Source organism: Ooceraea biroi, chromosome 4 (assembly GCF_003672135.1).
Source record: "Ooceraea biroi isolate clonal line C1 chromosome 4, Obir_v5.4, whole genome shotgun sequence".
Lineage (NCBI taxonomy): Eukaryota > Metazoa > Arthropoda > Insecta > Hymenoptera > Formicidae > Ooceraea > Ooceraea biroi.
The window spans coordinates 15,111,994-15,132,924 of NC_039509.1; the positions used below are offsets into that span (position 1 = coordinate 15,111,994).

The window sequence follows — 20,931 nt, forward strand, 5'->3', positions numbered from 1 at the left end:
TTTCTGATTTATTTTAATCGGTAATAAAATTGGTACTTTATAAATTCTTTCTTAAAGAACTATTATAGATTTGACGTTTTCGTATCAGAACTTTTGTTTTAAAATATCCTATACAGAATCTGCTCTCAAAATTATTACCGTTGCTTTTGGAACATTCTGTACATATATTTATATATAAAAATTTAAAGTGTATGCAATAGTTTTAATCAGAAAATGTTTGCACATTCTATTAATTAAATTTCTAAAATGTTGATAGCAAATGTAAATAGAATAATATTATATAAAATTATGCAAAATGTTTTTTTTTCTGTAAACAAAAGAAAAGTAAAAGAAAATATAATTACACTTTCCATCGTGTTAGATCGAACACTGCATGAAGACTATCAACCTTTTTAATATATTTTATTTGTTTTTGAATGATTAATTATTTGTGTGGTTAATTATTTGCGATTACTTGTAGCCTCAGCAGAAATTCGTATAAAGTCAAATTTTTCTAAATTTGTATGCATGATTATTTGTTAACAAAAACTAACATTACTTTTTTAAATATGTTTGTCCGATTCTCATATAAACTGATAGACAGATTTCTCTTATTTTGAAGATATTCATCGTCCTCTCTTTCTCTCTCTTGGAATTAACAAGACAAAAGTCAAATTAAAAAATTTCATTTATGCTGTAGTTATCATTGATTTGATCTATAATATCTGGCGGAGATCGAAACGCAAAACGTGACATCGTGACCGCAAAGCTGTAATAATAAAAACGATTTCCTTGTGCGAGGATATCATACTATATATGACGTTCATCTGCGCTGTAATCGCAAACATATCACGATTTATTTTCATACACACGTGCGCTGTCATCAATATGCTAACCGATATTGCGTGAGTTTGCAAGAATCACTTAAATTTTTTTCAACCGCCAACTGCATTCCAGTAAACCGCTGATTTTAATACGTGCGTATGTAATAAAAAAGTTGTATAATGGAATATTACGTAATAAGTATCTATAAGAAGAAAGAAAGATACATGACAATCGGCAAATGAGCATCTAAGTGAAACTGTGTTCTAAATAGAAGCATTTAGATTGAAACAGTATGATTTTTACAGAATTAAAAGTCAAATTAAATAATCAAGATTAAATAAGGAAATAATATTGTTTGTTCTACTTTTAAATCCAGATGACTATCGAGAAAACTATTGAGAACACATTCTGCAAAGTACTTGCTACAGGCGATGATTGGTTTAAAGTATAAATTGCTAAATCTAATTTCTCTAATCAATATTTGAACAAATCTAAATTTAACATTTAGTTTCAATTCAGAGAAATAAACAAAAGGCAATATAAAACTGGATTACTTACGAAAAAGAGGATATTAAGAGAATATACTGCAATGCTAACGATTGCGGATCTAAACATAATTACGTTTCTTGTTCAGGATACTTAGCTTCTTGTTTTGTATGCGGTACAATCATAAGCCATGTAACCTTAATGATACAAAAACACATTAGAGAATGCATAATAAGCAATTTATAATATTAGCATAGTTATTCTTTTTTCAAAAATTCTTTCGATTGCATAATGTATGTATAGGCTTATATAATCTATCTTACGTAGCTTTTAGTCTATGGAATAAATTATAACCTCTCTCATAGAAAAAGAAAAATCTAAAGAGGAAAAAAAAGGTATTAATCATATAAAAAGTGGGGTAGGCTGTGTCGGGACACGGCCGCAAATTTTTAACGTGAATACGTCATGTTAATGGAAAGAGTTCAAAGAAAGATAGTAGTTTCAATCAACTGTGTATATTTTCCTATATATTATAATCCAAAGTCGACACCTTGTATATTATAATAAGATAAAGTGAGATACCCTATATATTATAATTACCCAGCAAACATTTTGGTTGTGGGATGTTGCCAAATGAGAAAGAAATGTCAGCGGAACTATAATGCCAAAGCCAGAGCCTACTGTGTCCTCAGTTGGTCTCCAATGTGAACCAAATCTGACGAACATATTCCACAGTCAAATTGACGACAACATTAGAGCAGATCTGACAATAGAACGGTGAAAACGTTGCATATTGACGGAAGTGTGCTAACAGAATTGCAACAAAGTATGTTAACAAAGTATGTTTTCCATTTGCGATCTTCCGGCAAACATAATTTGTTGCCACATTTACAATTGCAGAAAATGTTATAGGGGTATAATTAAAATGAGACTGTATATTAAAATTGAATGAAAGAAATTTCGTCACGCGTCCCGCGTCACGCGTCTCGCGTCTCGCGTCACGCGTCTCGCGTCTCGCTCAACTTTTTAAATTGGCATCCATCGAGTTATAAGACGTATTCACGTCAAAATCAAACTTTAATTTAAAATTAAATTAAATTAGAAGAGCTAGATTTTATGAACACAACAGAAATAAAAATAATAAAATAAATTTATGAAGAAAACTCCTAGAGTTCTCATTATATTATAGTATCATCATCATCTTTGTTATTAAATTTAATGGTGTTTTCTTGTCGATATTGTTAAACTTTCCTAAATAGTCCTTTATATATTATACCTTCCTTTATATATTAAATTAAATTATATTACTAATGCTTTCTAAAATATTGATTATTTAATAAGATTATTTTTATAATTAAACTCATCATTTTAGATGACTTAACTCAATAATTTATCAGATTTCTCTATAATATATTTTGTAAAACCTATTTATCGTCCGCTGGATTGCTACTGCATTTCTGTTGCATAAGATAAGTGGTTTATACAATTTTGCTGCGAGATTGCGATAGTCAGAGAACTAGTGGTATCATCGACATGATTTAGCAGTTATTATATGTATGATAACATTAAATTTTCAAGATTCATAAGTTTGATACTTCTTAAAAATAATATAAGTCTTTAGTGTTATTAAAGGAATATGTATATATATAAAGCTCTTGTTAACTTTTACAACTACGACACTTTCTACAATAAGATCATATATATATGAAAACTTTTCGCTTTTTAATATGAAACAAGTATTTATTTAAATTTAAACCATATCTTTCATGAATCAAGTGTGTGCAATTAAAAATTATTCTAACTCTTTATTAATATAATACTAACCTGCTATTTTGTTCTACCAAGTCTTGTATTTTGCATGAATTTAATTTGTTAAAACTGACTATAGTTATATAACTATGTACAATATATTATACTTTATACTTTATGTGTGATATACATTACATTAGATTTACAATATATACATGAAATGTACAATTTACATATTATATCTACTTTAACAACTCAATAAAGTGACTGATAAATTTTGCTTTTCGAATATATCAATGTCTTTCACATAAACAACTTAGTTTTAGCTTTGTTAGCAGCTTTATCTTTTTGAATTCAATATTGTAGCTAGATAAGGCCTCTCCTCCGTAGAACAATAAAATTTTTTGAATAATTTTATCGGCTTCGTCGATTTAGCACCTACTGGCTCGAACAAATTATTCCATAGGGAGTTTGCATCTGCAGAAGTGGAGAAATGTTGTTAATGTATTCGTTAAAAAGATCAAAGTTGAAATTTAATGTATTAGCAATAACTCAGTAATTTGCAATATTTTTATGTGGATAAGCTTACACCAAGCGTTCGCCTTTTGACTAATGTGGAAACAATCGACACTTAAATATGTCATATCGCTATATCCATCTGACGCAAGTGGAACAGTTAAATCCATTAGGAAGGGTTGGGCTACAACTACGAAGTCGTCTCTCTGAAACTCCGGAGAAGTAGCAATTTCCATATCTACCTGTTGCCACCTGAAAAGTATTTTTGAATTTCTAATATATGTATAATAATGTTTCTTGGAAAATAAACTGTAACTCACTTATGAATTATTTATACTGTTAATTATATGTTTATTTATGTAATATATGTATATATTTATGCTGTTCATTATACATGCACTTATGCAATTTAATGTGTATTAACGTAATAATTTGAATATAATTTATCACTTTTATCAGAAATATTATTATTAGTACTTGTTAGATATTAGATATAATATTAGATTAACTGAAAAGTTCATGTTTACCCCTTTCAAAATTCAAATGCAAAATTCTGCATTAAAAATTAATATAAAGTTTGCGTGCCAAAAAACTCAGTACAGATCTTCCTGTAATGCAAAATTTTGTATTAATTCTTAATGTAAAGTTTTGCGTTTGCAATTTGCTAAAGGGCATGGACTTTCCAATCAATCCAATATATGCACATCACGGTGTTCATTCGTTATCATAATTCTACGTTATCTTTATATTTTACATTATTATAATATGCTTACCGTCTCATAAGCTCGTAATACAGTGGTTTAAATCTCTCAAATGCAAGGCCGAACAAGCAAGAACACTCGAAATTTGATGTGAAATAACACAACGGGGTTCGACGTCCTTTCATAGCATCGACCAAGGCTCTTAAATGCAGTGGAGGGATCAACGCTACGAATGTCCGTGGCAGATTGTCTCGGAGTGTCCGCAAAACCTGAAGCATGCTCGCCTTGTGTTTTTCGAGGACTGACCAAGGTCCTGATGGAACCCAACAAATATCGGTGCAAAAGTTGTTGCCCCCGATCGATATTGAGATAAACTGTAAATCAGATTCAGTTTATTGCTATCTACCAAAAGCATTTTTTTTAAGTGGGCACCATTGTGACGGTAAAATTGGGCAACTTAGAGCACCGAGTATTTTCAGGCAGCATGTAGCCGCGTGCGACCGACCTTTTCCTACGAAAATTCTATAAAAATTGCTATAATCCCATTAATATTGCGAATTTTAATATACTAGTAGAACACAGGCGCGCGCTATTTTATTTTTCAATATTAATAATGTTTTCGAATAATAATATCTTAAATAATCCTTTAGATCGCCAGAATAAATGAAAAAGTTCTAGCCATTAAAATTGTTTTCTTTTTCCAAGGAGTTCTGTGCTATTTAACAAGCCAGTTTTGGTCAAGAATAAAGGAATTTGGTTAATAATATCTTATATCTATTATTTACTAGCATCCCCCGTCCCGGCTTCGCCCGCGATATTTATGTGTAGAATTAAATAAAAATACATTTTACACATTCTCACCCGTTAGGGGTGGAATTTCGAAAAACCCACCCTTGGTGAGCACCTACGTGATAGTAGGAATATACCCTTAAAATTCCAAGTCGATAGGTGCAGTGGTTCGGGCTGCACGTTGATGAGTCAGTGAGTGAGTGAGTGAGTGAGTGGTATTTGGCTTATATATATACAGGGTGTCCCAGAATTGTGTATGAAGCTCTCGTGAGCGGGTAGAACGCATCGAACTGAGAAGAAAAGTCCTTTACCGTTTTGAAATTTTCGCAATAATTAACGAGTTATTAATTATTAAAAATCGCTATAGTAGTTCGGCCTACCGCCGAATGCAAGCGCGCGACGAGATGCGACCGCCTAGAGATCGAGGTTGCTAGGCGAGCGGAGAATTATTTATTACAAGTGGCAATGGCTAGGCAGGAGCGACTTGTAATAAACAATTCTCCGCTCGCCTAGCAACCTCGATCCCTAGGCGGTCGCATCTCGCCGCGCGCTTGCATTCGGCGGTAGGCCGGACTAATATAGCGATTTTTAATAATTAATAACTCGTTAACTATTGCGAAAATTTCAAAACGGTAAAGGACTTTTCTTCTCAGTTCGATGCGTTCTACCCGCTCACGAGCGCTTCATACACAATTCTGGGACACCCTGTATAGATCATATGCACAATTATCACACTGTACCAAATTGTTATCCTCCACGCGAAGACAGCCGCACGATGGTAATCTAAAGTGAACATAACGCACAACGCGAATCGAGATAACCAATCAGCGTCGCGGAAAACAGGCAACAATGATTTCGATTTGATTTAACACGGCTTTTTTAAGAGTGGATTTTCAAGATCCCAAGCATTAAGAAAATGCAAAACAATTGATGTTTTAAAATCGTCACAATATACCCCCTTAAGTATAAATTAAAAGAAACATAATTCAGACAGCAATGCACCTTCCAATGCTTTTGTAGATCTATTTTTGGATGTCGTTTGATCCTTGTAACTAATACCTCAGCCATGTGTGGCATATCCTCGGTAAAGGAACCACTCTCAGCAACATTCAGCTGCGCTGCTTCGTTTGCTGCTAATGAATCTCCCAGCGCGTAGCCTATCAAATTGGGGTTGAATTCCTAATATATCGAAAATTTGAAGAATGACTAATTTGCACATTTACTCATTTACTGTTTGTTAGATTAACTTTCGAACTACCAGGTAACAATTTTTTATAGATTAAGTTACACCGCCCTTCTCTTTTTTTTCTGGATTACTGCGTTTATTTCTCCAATTTTTCTATTACTGAAAACGATGATGCAATGTTATACATAGAATATAACTACACTGTTATATAAGTTATTTAATAGCTTTATATACATATAAGAATGTATTATAAATATGTATATACATTCTTATATTAAATTGTTTATACAGGGTGTCCCATTTTAAATGCCGCAGGCAAAAATCTCGAAAAATATGGGACATACGGAAAAATGTTTCGAACAAAAGTTGCATGGTTTGAAGGGGGCCACATGATGAAAATATGTACTTGACCTTGAGTGACCTTTTCAAGGCCAGGTCAATGTGATGGATGTTTTCTTAAATGGGACCCCCCCTTTTTTATTGTATATTCTTGTAGCTTAGTTCGAGAGCTTTCCAAAACACTACCTACTTTTGTTTTTTGCCCAAGCAGTTCCCAAGATATGAAGCGTCAAAGTTGACATACCGCCGGCATTCGCATTACCCGATGTACACCGCGGGGAGGTTGCTCGGTCGGATTTGTACATCATAGTGGCCCTAAAAAGGGCCGATTTTGTGTATGGGGGTGTGGTAAGCAGTACTAGTACTAGTAACTCCAAATGGAATGCACAGTATTTACTAATAAGCAGAGCTCGGACTTCAGTGCCGCTATCCCCACTTCAGGCTCTCGAGCGCCGCGAGAGACGGTGCCTCAAACAATCAAAAAATGTTTCAATTTACGCAACGGTACCTCTCATCTGCTTAGGCCGCTCCACCGGCATAGTCGGCACTGTCTCTCGCGGCGCTCAAGCACCTGGAGTGGGGATAGCGGCACTTTGACGCTTCATATCTTGGGAACTGCTTGGGCAAAAAACAAAAGTAGGTAGTGTTTTGGAAAGCTCTCGAACTAAGCTACAAGAATATACAATAAAAAAGGGGGGGTCCCATTTAAGAAAACATCCATCACATTGACCTGGCCTTGAAAAGGTCACTCAAGGTCAAGTACATATTTTCATCATGTGGCCCCCTTCAAACCATGCAACTTTTGTTCGAAACATTTTTCCGTATGTCCCATATTTTTCGAGATTTTTGCCTGCGGCATTTAAAATGGGACACCCTGCATAAAATATCTAAATAATTATTTCCGAGATTATATATCTTAATGATTTACTTTGAGGATATTAGGAACAGTCAGATACTGCCTCCATGTGCCTTGACCCCCGCCAGTTGCGCTAATTCCTCTGTTCTCTATTATGATTTGAAATACATTGGTTGCAAAAGCCCCAGCTCCAGCCGTGATCGAATCACCCATAGCGCCAATTACATCAATATCACCTGGTCTTAATTTATGCACCGAATCTGGTACTTCCAACGATCGTCCTCCTGAAATTTATACTCAATTATGTAATATACTAGGTTAATTTCGAATATTTAAGAATTATTCTATTTTATTAACAGTATTTTTGATAAAGACGAATACATTTGTGCTAATCATAAAATTAATGAAAAAGTGTTAACTGTTAAGAAAATAGCCAGTGAATGAAAATTATCTTTTATCCACCTTACCTGTTACGTTGCATGGGAACGGGACATGATTAGGAATGACTTCTTGTACTTTGCCCGCATCTCTTGCCAATTGCAAATATCTTTCTTCCGTTCCTGTCCTTCCTTCGAAATTAATGAATCGCTTGTTGTAACATGTTGAAGAAATAATACAGTAATAATTTTTAATCTCATATATTTGATTGATCTACGCAATCTGTGCAATAAGTCAGAAACAATAAAGATAAGGAGCAACACTGTAGGAAGTTCTCACAGAAACGCGAGTTGGTCCGTTCCGTTTGTCGTAGAAAGACTGTTTTTTTTTTAATTAAGTGAGATAATTACATTGATACGAGTTCTATTCTTATGTTTATCGAGCCACGTCACACAACCAAGCGAAGCAAGGAGAATTTAGAAAGAAGATATTGTTTAATTAGATCAGTTATAGAAAAAAGCTGTTATACGAGAAGCGGCAAACCTCAAGTGATCTGCTGCGTTCGCATTGCTCAAGTATACTTTTGATGATATGAGACATGAAAGCAGAAATGAGTTCATAATATCATTAATTTCACTTGATATAAATCATCTCGAGTTTCTTCTTCTCTTTTTTGCAAAATTCCTATCTAATTGGTCTTTTGCGACCTTCTTCGACATTTTTAAGATTTATTTCACACGATTTTCATTGTAAATAATCTTCATTTGTCAGTGATTATTTGAGCTGAAAGTTGTACTGGAGTTGTAATGGACAATACATTTACTTGGAGAAAACTTCTCAACGTCTAATCTCACAAAAAAAATATTTAAAAAAGCGAATAATCTAACTATCCCACAATATAAAGTTTATTAGAAAATTGTTTTCGTATTTTGTCGAAAATTTGCAAATATCTCATGTATGTATGAATTATACAGGGTGTCCCGGGTTTTAACCGACAAACTGCGGGAGCATATTCTACTAGTGGAAATAAGAAAAAATTCTTATATCGAGTTTGCTTAGAAATGCTTTATTACAAAGTTATAAACCAATATTGAAATGAAATATGAGATAAGTAACAACGGATTTTTTCACAAAAATAAAAATTATCTACGCAATGATTTAGTGACGCATTTCAAAATGTTTCCTTGCACATCGATACAAGCTAGACATCGACGTAGTACAGAATTTGTTACAGTACGACATTCCTGAAAATTTTGTTGCATCTCAGTAACTGAATTAGTAATTCGTTGCTTTAAATCTATCTGGTACTCTCCTGTTAGGAAATCTACGTTGATACTCTCGTACGGCAGCTCGTGCATTTCCGTCACAGAATCCGTACACGAAATGAATATCGGTGTATTCCTCATTTGAAAACACATTTGGCATTCTGATAGTAATTGCTAGTTCACACGACGATTGAAATCTAACAGCTACTGTTGTGAAAGTAACAATCATACTGAATCGTTTCAACATAGTGAACATGAATACATGTGAATACACATAACATAACATCTTCGACCTTGCAAATTCTACACTATGTTCCGTTGTTACTTATCTCATATTTCTTTTCAATATTGGTTTATAACTTTGTAATAAAGCATTTCTAAGCAAACTCGATATAAGAATTTTTTCTTATTTCCACTAGTAGAATATGCTCCCGCAGTTTGTCGGTTAAAACCCGGGACACCCTGTATATTCTCTATCTAGACTTACCGAAAGCACTGAAACTCCAGTTCCGAAATATGCGAAGAGACGTCAAGATAATAGGTGTATCGAGAACGGTTTTTTCGCACAACGTCCTCGTGCACAGGTACAATAGAACAGAATAAAATTGCCACCACTTCCACATTATTTTTCGAAATATCCTTAGAAATACGAATACTGATTAGCCGGAATTTTTAAAATCCCTCCGGACATTTACCCGAGCTGTGGAACTTGCAACTCGTAAAAGAGTCGCACCGAAATCAAGATACGCAATGAACTATCACGAAACTGAACAACTCAAAGAAGACTTGGTTGCATTGTAGAATCATCGTAGAGATCTTGATTGTTGCCGTCCAGTCAGAGTCCGCTCAGAGCCAAGATCATTCTGCATAATCGCCATACTCACCAACAGCAATGCAAATATACTTTCCATTATTATACTTTTATTCATTTTTGAATGATTTTTTGAATTTGATTTTGAGTTATTTGTATTGATAATTATTTTCGATCACTCTTGTCGCGTAATCTCTCCATTGCGATAATTTTTATAAATTCAAATTCTTCTAAACTGCGTTCATGGATTGTTTGCTAAAAAAATAACGTGAATTATTATTATTATTATTATTAGACTCTACAATCGTATCGAGTCTTGGTCTTCTGTATGCATTGCCTCAACTGCCTCGGTCCAACGTCCTTATCCTCCAGTTCCTTATGCCAAGCAGCAACATGCTGTTCATGTTCACAGAATCCTCCCATCTCTTCCTTGGTTCCATATACTCTTTCTTTGAATACCTTTTTGAGCATTCTTGTGTCCTCCATGTCTTTGTGTGACGTATGACGTTCATGTGCAATATGATCGCAAACATATCATGATTTATTATCATATGCACACGTGCGCTGTGCATCAATATGCCGAGTGGTATTGTATGGATTGCAAGAATCACTTATTTCTTCAACTGTCAATTACATACTAGTAATTAATTGATTTGATACATGCGTATATAGTAAGTTTTAATAATAGAATAGAATTGTGTAATAATACAGTGCTAAGTAATGACTACTTATAAGAAAAAAGGATGACATGTGACAATGAATAAATGCCTGTCTAAGTGAAACTGTCCAAATAGAAGTATTTAAAGAGCTGAACAGTATGATTTTTATATTAGAAATAAATTTTATGTTAGAAATAAAAGTATTATCCAATTAAAGAAGGAAGTGATATTGTTTGCTCTACTTTTACATCCAGACGACTATCGAAAAGATTATTGAGAACGGATTTTGCAAAGTACTCGCTACAAACAAAATATCGATGGAATTGGTCTAAAGTATAAATTGTCAATTCCAAGTTGTTTTTAATCAAAGTTTGATATAGTTGATGAATTTAATATTTAATTTCAATTCAGAGAAATGTAAACAAAATGGTAAGTGCTCTTGTTTCCTCGAAAATATCGTAATAAATCTTATGGGATTTTTAAAATGAATTTCTGAATATGCAACATGTACATGTTCTGTTTGTGTTTTTGAGGATTGATCAAAGTGATGGAACCTAGTAAACATGGCTGCAAAAAATCATTGCAATCAGTAATGAAATTAATTATAAATCAGATCTATTTGTATCGATAACGATCAAGAGGCATGGTAGTGTTTCGCGCCAAGAGCATGCGCGAAGCGACGCACGAGCGGCGGGATTATTTAATGGATATTATACTTGAAGCAATTAGTTCTGCCGTCGATTATCAGATAAATCAACGGCTAAACGGATATCAAAATCTATCATAATTTTTGTCATATTTAGCGAAAAAATAATGCAGCTCTAAATTTTTAAAGGGAAACAATTTGGCTCTGGTTTACAAAATAAAACAAAACCAGTTAAAGTAGCCACTTTTTCCCTTTAAAAATTTAGAGTCGCATTACTTTTTCCCAAAATACAACAGAAATGATGCATCTTCCTAATATTACAATAATGCTTTTTGGAATCCCGATACCTTAATTCCTGTCTTATGTTTTACAGGATAATTTTTATTCTCAGGCGGGATTTGTGGATATCATTGCTTTTGTAGAAACTTTTTAAAATACGAATTAACCAATGAAATGTAATTATGCAGATGAATGCAGTTCCATAGAAACTCAAATAGAACAAAAAGTCATATAAAGATCAAGAACACGGTAGTGTCTCGCGCCAAAGTGTACGCGAAGCGAGACCGACCGTGTGTCTTTACGCGAAGCGCCGTTTTCAGTAAAACTTACGTCGAAATGATTAAACATTCCGTTTTTGTTTTGGCAATTAATTTGATGTACATCTCATTGATGTCGTCATCACGGTCTGTTCTGCCTTGGATATTATATTCATTTGCACGAAACTGTCTGCTTCAAACTGCGTAAAATAACAAAGATAATTTTTTTTCCTTTTTGAATGGATCTGCATTAAATCAGCAAAGCAAATAGGAATATATTTATTGTTCAATCATGGTCTCATCTTGTCATCTATGTATAGTGTGTGTCTGTGATAATACATGATAATATGATGCATAGACGATAAAGAAGATCGCATTATTATTTATTTTTTTCACTTAATTAATTATTTCTTCACTTGATACAATTCCGCGTATCTTTTTTCTGTAAAAATCTTTATCTAAATAGTGTCTTAGTATCTTAATAATTTTAAATTGTATAAATGTCATTTACCTTCTGCTGCATTTATATTTCTGCCACACATGCTACACTTGGTTTGTACGATCTGCCGCTAGATCGCGACAGTTATCAAACTGATGGTATTATTGACATGATTTAGTACCGATTTAACATTTTCAATATTATTAATATTAACAGTTATAAAATACAAAAATAATCCTATATAAAATAATATAATGATCACTGACATAAATGTTTTATTATTATACAAAAAAATAAATATATAATCTGAGTAGACTTATAGACCTAAGATACTTTCCACCTATTTTTCAACAAAGGTTATCGACATGAAGGTCTCTATTTGTGAAGAGTATTTTAAATGAAATTACGTTCAGATTAAACACCACGCCATTGTTAATCAGGCATAAGAGATAAATGATTCTGCACATGTCGCCTTCACCGACATATTCTCATATGGTCTTACATACAAAGAACAGATATATTCAATCCTGTAAGCGATAGCTGTTTTGATCAATTTTTTATTTTTCTCAATGTCCCGCGATAACACTTGATGTCACCGTAATAGTATAAATGTTGCAAGTGTGGAGTCAAATGAAGAATTGAGATTGGATCAATGGGAATCCGCTGGAATGAAATAAGTAAAATGCAAATCGTCGAAGGGGATGCTGTTGCATCAGGAATTCTCTATCGCAGTTCCTCATCCTGCGTAGTAAGAATTCTCACGGTTAGCCGGGGGATATTTTAAGAACGAGAAAGACCGGACGAGAGACGGAACCTGCTTCAACATTTAGGACACCTCTATTTTCAGCAGCGATGCCTTTTGTTGGGCATCGATCGCCGGTTTTTTCCGTGAGATATATATAAGGAGTTGAAACTAGAGGATGCGAGTCAAGAGAGATAGAGACAGATAGAGGGGAAAAAGAGCGAGAAAAAAAGCAGAGAGGGAGAGAGAACGCGAGAGGGAGGGAACGAGAGAGCGAGAGAGAGACGGAGGGAGGCGAAGAGTTTGGTGGAGAAAGAAGATGGTCAGGGGTCAAGGTTGAGGCAAACGAGCTCTTTCCTCTCTTCGTTTCCCTCTCGTCGTCGACTTCTTTTTCTTCATTTTCTCCTTCTCTCCATAATTCATCTCCGAAAATGCGAATCGTTCCTCGTAATGGTGCTTTTAAACTGACGTCACAAGTCATCGAACTTAATGACTTTAATGTAACTTTAAAAGTTAACGATTCGCAGGAATCGGTGTAATTTCGACAAATGCGGAATCGATTGTGATAATCGATTGTGTAATTATTTTATTCCTCGACATCTCTGTAGTGAAAGAGGGATGCGACGATTATACTTCGTGACATTTTGCGTGCTATTGTACCACATGTTGAAAACTGCGAGGTACGATTTATGAGGTCCGCTTTAAATGCTTAAACATTGTAAATACTTTATACACAAGTCACAAATCAATATACGTATATAAAACAGAGGGGCAAATTGCGGCGAATTATACTTTTTGTGTGTGAAAGAGAAATATATCGTGAATATCGAGTTCGATTCAGTTCGATCTAGTAATAAACAAGACAACGAATGTACAAGTACAAATACAATTATAAATAACGAAACAGCGAACAATTACAAATGTCATAATTCTACAAAGGAATGATCGTAATTAATAACCACCCAAGACGTTCTTCGTGTTATCTCCTTGAAATTCTATTCCAAAGATAACGTGTTATAGATACTTTTTAGTATACGATGACAGACGTCGCTGTCGCGTTACAATTTATTATTCTAAATGCAGGATCTAGACCAAACTTTAAAACGATTCTGCTAAAACTCAGCCGGAATGATACATTTTGTCAACCTTCTATAAAAATACCAACATCGTTATTAATAACATTATTAATATTTTAAAATATTTAAAGATTAATCATTATTACGCAATAATCAAAAAGTAATCCTTCACAGATGCAATTCACAACAATATTATATTAATGATATAACACCTGATAATGATAATGATATATACTATATCACATAGCATTGTTATCGAGTATATTATGATAGTATGAAAGCAATATGAGTTGTCATTGAGTATAAATAATTTTCTTCAGCTCTAGGGTCATAGTTTCGTGAACTGTGCCGTTTCGTTTCAAAAACGGTAAATTTATTCTTGCAGGACAAAAGCGCATAAGTCATAGCATTGACGTCTGCTAAACATATTTATGTAATCTTTGAACTTTTAAATGTTTTTATTGTCACGGAAGTTAACGCAATAACAAAAATGTTCAATCTACGTATTTCCATGGACAACAAATAGATAATTTTGTACTCTCTATGTAACAGTCTAGAATAATACTATCTTCATACAATCTGCTGTTTTATTTGGTTGTAAAGATATTTTAAATTATACAAAGAATATGCGGATATACATAACGATATATGGACATTACATAAAAGCTTCACATATCGGGTGCGTTGCACAATGACACTCGCCTCGGTTAAATTGTGCAGCTAAACGAAATCTGATTCGTCGAATCACACATATCACGATTATACCAGAAAATATGTCTCGTCGACACGTGTCACTCGTGTGACAGATAACGAAAATGTAATCGACCTTGCTGTAGTAACGCGTGCAGCTAATTTAATTATTTCGGATGTTACATCAATTAATTATCGACAGCATCATTCATCGAATTCACCAACAATGTAAATAATATAGAGATATTTTATGAAAGAGATAATCTCAATATAAATATTAATTTGCAATATTAATTTTAAATACAATAAAATATTTTTATATTTTTAATAAATGAAATATTAATTTAAATATTAATTTGTACACATAAGCAGAATTGTACTTAATCAACGGATTACTTAACTGTTGTAACAACGGATAAAAATTTGATCTGGCTGAGAGAGGATTTTGTCGACATCGCACGATGTCGATAACGCAATAAATTACAAAGGCGATGATCTCTCGGATTTTTCATCGCTGAAAAATTTCATCAAAGAACTCCCCCGTTGATAGATCAAGAGAAGTTCATTCGGGGTGAGGAGAATCTTTCGTAAATAACATTACACAGATATGTGTATGTGTAATCTATTGATTGTATAAATTATGCGGTCGCTAAATCCGTTCGAGAATCATGCCATATCGATAAGGCGATGACAAATTCTCCCACCAAATTCCTTTACGATTTTGTGTCTTTTCTCGAAGAGACGCGCCAAGAAAAACGTTCGAAGCACGTGCTCTTTCCGATATCACTTGGACTTATGGAGCAATGAACTTCAACACATTTTATAAATCCCATCGTGATCTACATATACAGGAAACGTCCGATCTGCTTTTCCCCTATTGCCATCATGTGATCTGCAAAATTAGACACAAGTGGAAAACATCATGTGCTTAGCGGAATACGTGACTTATCGCGCACATTTTTCATCCTTTCTCGCTGTTTTGCTGATCTTCATTCGCGAAGAATCACAATCGCGAACTGATAGAAAACACAGACACATTTACATGATACTAAACCATAGATCGTATAATGGAGGTGCACGGGAGATGTGCGGGGAATACGCGATACATTCGCGAAAATGGAGCGTTATGTATGAAACATCGTAACAGCAGGTTGATTCGTGCATGTGTCAACAGGCAAATTAAAAAAAAAATGTGTGCAGTTATACACAAGTGTAACAAAATATCACGATTGAATCTTGAACTTCATGGATTGCTTTCGGAATTTTCCTAATGATTTGTTGCGAGATATGCGGTAATCTTTGTGTTGTAATATGCAAACGTAAATTCCGATTTATTACTTTTATTTAAAAAAAGACATGTCAGAGCACAAGCTTGATTAAATCCGGTATGTGAAACATCGGTATAATATATTTACATTGATCACACAGTATGTAATGACGATACGACAAATACAAAGGATTGATTTATCAACTGCTCGACTTTGATGTATTCACGCATGATGAGCGCGATAAAAATCACGCTAATTAGGCATCCAGTGTCGGTTCAATGAACCTATGAACGATATTGATCTAATTCGCGAACAAGGAAGATGAAGTACCTCATTTCCTCACACGTGCGAGCACGATGACAGAATGACTTAATATCAGCGAACGAGATGAAATTATTTTTGGATCTGAATAAATCATGAATAAATAAGGAGAAGATAATCATGTAATAAATAAAACACAGTCATCTGTTTCCGGAAACTGCTTCACCTCTAATTATCGATCCGAGATTATCGCAGATTTATCATTTCGTGTGTTTGTTGTCGGAAATCATCGTGTATCGGAAAATATCGTGTTACTTTATCACCATATCCGGAACCGGAATTGTAATTTCTTTGAATGTTTTTATTGATAACGGAATGGATTTACGATTTAGGAAGAGAAAGAAAAAATTTGATTAATTTGATTAATTTTATTAATTCCGTTAATCCGTGATAACGCTTTCCACGTTAATGAATCCCGAATTGGCCTGCATGCTGTACGATATATAATATAATTCTCTTAAGATCTTTAGTCTCACGCGTATTGTGAAAGAAAAGAATTCTCAATTTGAATAAAATTATATATATTTTTGTTTAATTTTATATCTGGGCATGAAATTTATAGAACTTTTTACACTAAATGAATTATCTATTACAGAATGTCGACAAATTTGGAATTATATAAATATAATATTGACTTGTACAAAGAAGTAACGAATTATTCGAGTCGAGATCAGCTAGTTTCACTTGGCACACGTGTCTAATATAACTTTCAGTCTAATCAGCATTTAAGTGATTATTTCTTGGCTATTCATTGCAGCTGACGTAGACTGTGTCCTTAGTCCAATTTCAATTTTAATAGGTTCATAATATTACGTTATCGCGTAATGTTCTTAACATTACGTTATCCGTGCGTATTTAATTATATTCTGCATTACTGCATTACAAGACGGGGAATTGACTCAAGATATGTAGACGGTTTATAAATATACTGAGATAATATGCCGTAAAGAGAATTATAAAGCTCTTATTTAAACGTTCAAGAATTTGAACGTTTAATTTTCATTTCCTATAATCTGCTCTCATGATTAAGATTCCGAAAAGGATGAAAACATAATGCTACATCATAATAAAGTAATTTATTTTAAGAAGAGTTTTAAAAGCGGAAAAACAATTTCTTAAAATTGAATTTCAAATTAAGCAAAAACATTTCTCAACAGGAACATTACTCTAAATACTAAACCCTAGTTTTTGCTATCAATATTATTATCGGTATACTACTTACGCTTTTAATTTCGTTCTGCTAATTCATTAGTTTTAAACTTCACTTTTATGCTTCGACTCTTATGCTCTTCAAAGTTTTATAGTTTTATTTAAACTTTAATTTTAAGCGTCAAATATTAATGGCCAACAAACAAAATGTCATCTAAACTTTACGCACGTTTAAAATCATGCTTTAAATAATGAAACGATAAATAAAACATAAATTATTTAGGTATTACGTAACAAGCATGAGAAAATAACTTGATGCAACACCACGCCATCAGACAATCAGAAATTCGGTTCCGATCACGATCTTATGCACAAAAGAAAAATCGGGATCAAGGATTGCGTCAGTCCGACTAAGTTCTATCTTCTCCGAGAGGCATTATATCGTTAAATACGAAATGAGATATCCGATGCAATGGAATTACGACATCCATCGCATATTATTAAACCTCGGCGTGTTACTTTGTAAGATTAACGACAAAGCGGAGTTGTTTGGAAAACAGAGCCGATAAATGGCAAACACATACATGTATTTCCATAACGTTTGACGCCATCAGACGAAAGATGTTGCTAAATCCTTCCCACCACGACCCTTGCTGTTCCAAGATTATCGTAAATTGTCGAATTTCTTATCATCATGTAACCTGATGTAACTCGTGATGCAAAAGGAAATAAAAATATCTCTCTCACTTGCTTGCTCCCGGCAAAAGCACCATGCGTGCGCGAATTAATTAATAATTAATGCATGTAGCAATTAATCAATGAAGCAAATAATATTTATGAGATTCGAATGAAATTGGTTTACGCGTATCTTTAAATCTGTTGAATATGCTAATTGAAGCTATCCTCGGAAAGATTGCTTTCAATTGAAATTAACGTTAGCAATTTAAATCAACTCTAAGCACGAGTGATCTTTCATTCTAGCGAGCTCCTAACTCGAGATTATCGTTCTGTCAAGTACAACATTTTAATTATTTGTTATATTTTTCGGTACAAGGAAACTCCCGGTCGAGTTTGCAACTAAATGAAGCAATTCAGCAGTGATAAGAAAAAGCTTGCTGCAACGATTGCGCTTGAATTATTATTAAACCAATTTACGAGTGCTTGAACTTTATAGAAATCGCGCTGATGGGTTACGAGAGCGCTTGAGCTAAAAGCACCGAATCATCCAGGTTATCATGAAAGAGCGCGACCGACACTTTTATGCAATATCCTCGCGCGATTACGAGGAAAAGCATCTTGTCTATGCAGAGCAAAATTATATGCGATGATCTATAACTTGGCCATGGGAAATTTTCGATATAATATTAGACAATTAACTGCGTTTCTAATTATAATAATTAGCCATTTATTAAACCGAAAGAATTCGATTAACGGATAATTTCTAATTTTGTCCAGTATTGTTAACCGATTATTATCATTAGTAACTATAGTGTCAGTCATAGTCGCAAACGTTCTGCTTTCATTAGTAAGTGAGTGATAATATGAACCTCATAATGTATCACATATAGAGTAATTTTCTATGAATTTCTATGGATTTCTAGATGTGTTACAACCCATACAGCACAGAAGCTTGCACCAACATTGCAGCAACGTTGCAACGTTGCAAATTGCAATGCAACAGTACAAAGACATTGCAGAGATATATATCCGCAAGATACCAGCACACTTGTAGCAGCATGACATTAATATTTCGGAAACATTGCACAATCAAAATTTCTAATTAATTACTATTAATTATAATTCATTTTATTAAAACATTGGAGTCTTCCTATCCTGACGAGATTCGTCCGAATCTATTCGACCAATGATGTGTGATGACCAGAATCTGAGCTCGGTAATATGCGTATGCGGTGTTTGTCTCTTTCGACTACCTAAAGAACATGGTGGTTGTACGACGCGAGCATCATTCTAAAAGAAAGTAGTTACGTAAAAGAAAAAGGTAAGTACTTTTTTATAATATTATGTCTAATTATAGCACTTGTGTGCTGTTAAAATCTTGTATCTATTAATTATAATAGAGAATCACTCTATTTGCCTATCTCACGGTTTATATCACTATAACCTCAACATTATGGAAATTCATTAGAAAACTGCATATTAATAGTTGTAATATTTTTAATAACTTTTTCTGTTATAGAAGCTGTTCGTGAAATACACAATCATGCCACTGATGCAGAAATTGCTGAATGCATTTCCAAGTGGCTTGCTCAAGTTCCGGTACTTGCAGTATGTATATTTCTATGTAATTTTATGCTAATATATGAATTTTAATTCCCATTTTATTTTTACAGGCAACATACAAACAAAAACGAAGAAGATTCAATTATTTAATTAAAGGAAAAATATTTGAACATATAATTAAAGGAAAAATAATATCTCAAGAAGAGGATTTTTAAGTTTTTTTTATAAAGAACAGTTACTTTTTTATAACAAAAATAGAGAAAATGTTTATTTCATTTTTTATTACTATTGTTATATTACATATAAGTGTCTATTTATGTTAATAAATAAAAATATTGAAGTTATATAAATAAAAATATTTAAAGTATATAATAATGAATAATTATAATTATTGCAAATTCATTACATTGCAATATTATTATGACGTTTCGTTGCAATGTTCCGAAAAGCGGACATTTTCACATTCCTGCAATCCCATAGCAATGCTGCAGAAACATTTCGCAGTGAATTTGCAATGTTGCTACGTTGCGGTGGAAGATTCCTGCAATATATATGCAATCTTTTCGTGCTGTATAGGAATGTAGAATTTCACTATTCCGCAAATCCAGAACTTTGTTTCCACCTACCTTTTACCTCGAATTCCATATAGTTAACTCCACAGAATGAGCGACTCAAGCTTATTCGCTTTTCTCGAACTTTCTCGAAATCACTCGTCAGAAGGAATACTTTGTTGCACAAGATGTCAATTACCATCGGTTCTAGACAGTACAAAACACTCTTGTCATTACATTTCGATCACTTCGACGAAGGGGGAAAAACTGCACGCATCATGCAATTCGCCGTAAAATTGACATATCAGTCGATCGTTCTAACATTGCGCTTGTCGATCCCCACTTCATCCCCAATATTCATCTCGAGATCCGTAGAGATATATAAAAGTGCCGGTTTGCGCGCACTCGCAGTATAATCGCAATACTTTTGAAGACGTGTACACGCGCGAAGTGACGATAACGTTGACTCACCCGATCGCGATCAAGAAATTGGCAATCGCATTTCAGTCGCGCCTCCTGCAATCGCGCGAATCAGATTTCCGGTGGCATCAAGAAAACGTGATAACGTGAAATTCAATACGCTGAGAAACGAGGAGGAGGGATAAAATTCACGCGTTGCGAAAACCTGACCGGTGCAATCGGTGAGAATCTAAATTCGATAAGTCGAATCGAACTATATTTACATCTTTATCTCGAATGTCAAGTGCGATTCGTGTGCTAAATGTGTTTAATT

The 20,931-nt window shown here is 33.8% G+C and overlaps 1 protein-coding gene across 1 annotated transcript; it reads right to left on the reverse strand.

Moving 5' to 3' along the window:
* Positions 1-3,320: 3,320 nt before the first annotated feature.
* LOC105284087 (phospholipase B1, membrane-associated) lies at positions 3,321-20,835 on the reverse strand. The gene is made up of 8 exons (XM_011347348.3): positions 20,274-20,835; positions 9,557-10,503; positions 7,894-7,995; positions 7,499-7,710; positions 6,048-6,224; positions 4,329-4,630; positions 3,629-3,807; positions 3,321-3,516 (listed from the first exon to the last, which is right to left on the reverse strand). Exons 2-8 carry the CDS (start codon positions 9,690-9,692, stop codon positions 3,380-3,382), a joined length of 1,245 nt encoding a protein of 414 aa, XP_011345650.1. The 5' UTR covers positions 9,693-10,503; positions 20,274-20,835; the 3' UTR covers positions 3,321-3,379.
* Between the last annotated feature and the right edge of the window lie 96 nt (positions 20,836-20,931).

Excerpts from the sequence above, each read along its gene's own strand:
- LOC105284087 (XM_011347348.3), bottom strand. The coding sequence starts at position 9,692 with ATGTGGAAGTGGTGGCAATTTTATTCTGTTCTATTGTACCTGTGCACG. Across the intron at positions 7,996-9,556 it reads CTGGAGTTTCAGTGCTTTCG|GAAGGACAGGAACGGAAGAA; the intron begins GTAAGTCTAGAT and ends TTAATTTCGAAG. Across the intron at positions 6,225-7,498 it reads CTGTTCCTAATATCCTCAAA|GAATTCAACCCCAATTTGAT; the intron begins GTAAATCATTAA and ends TCGATATATTAG.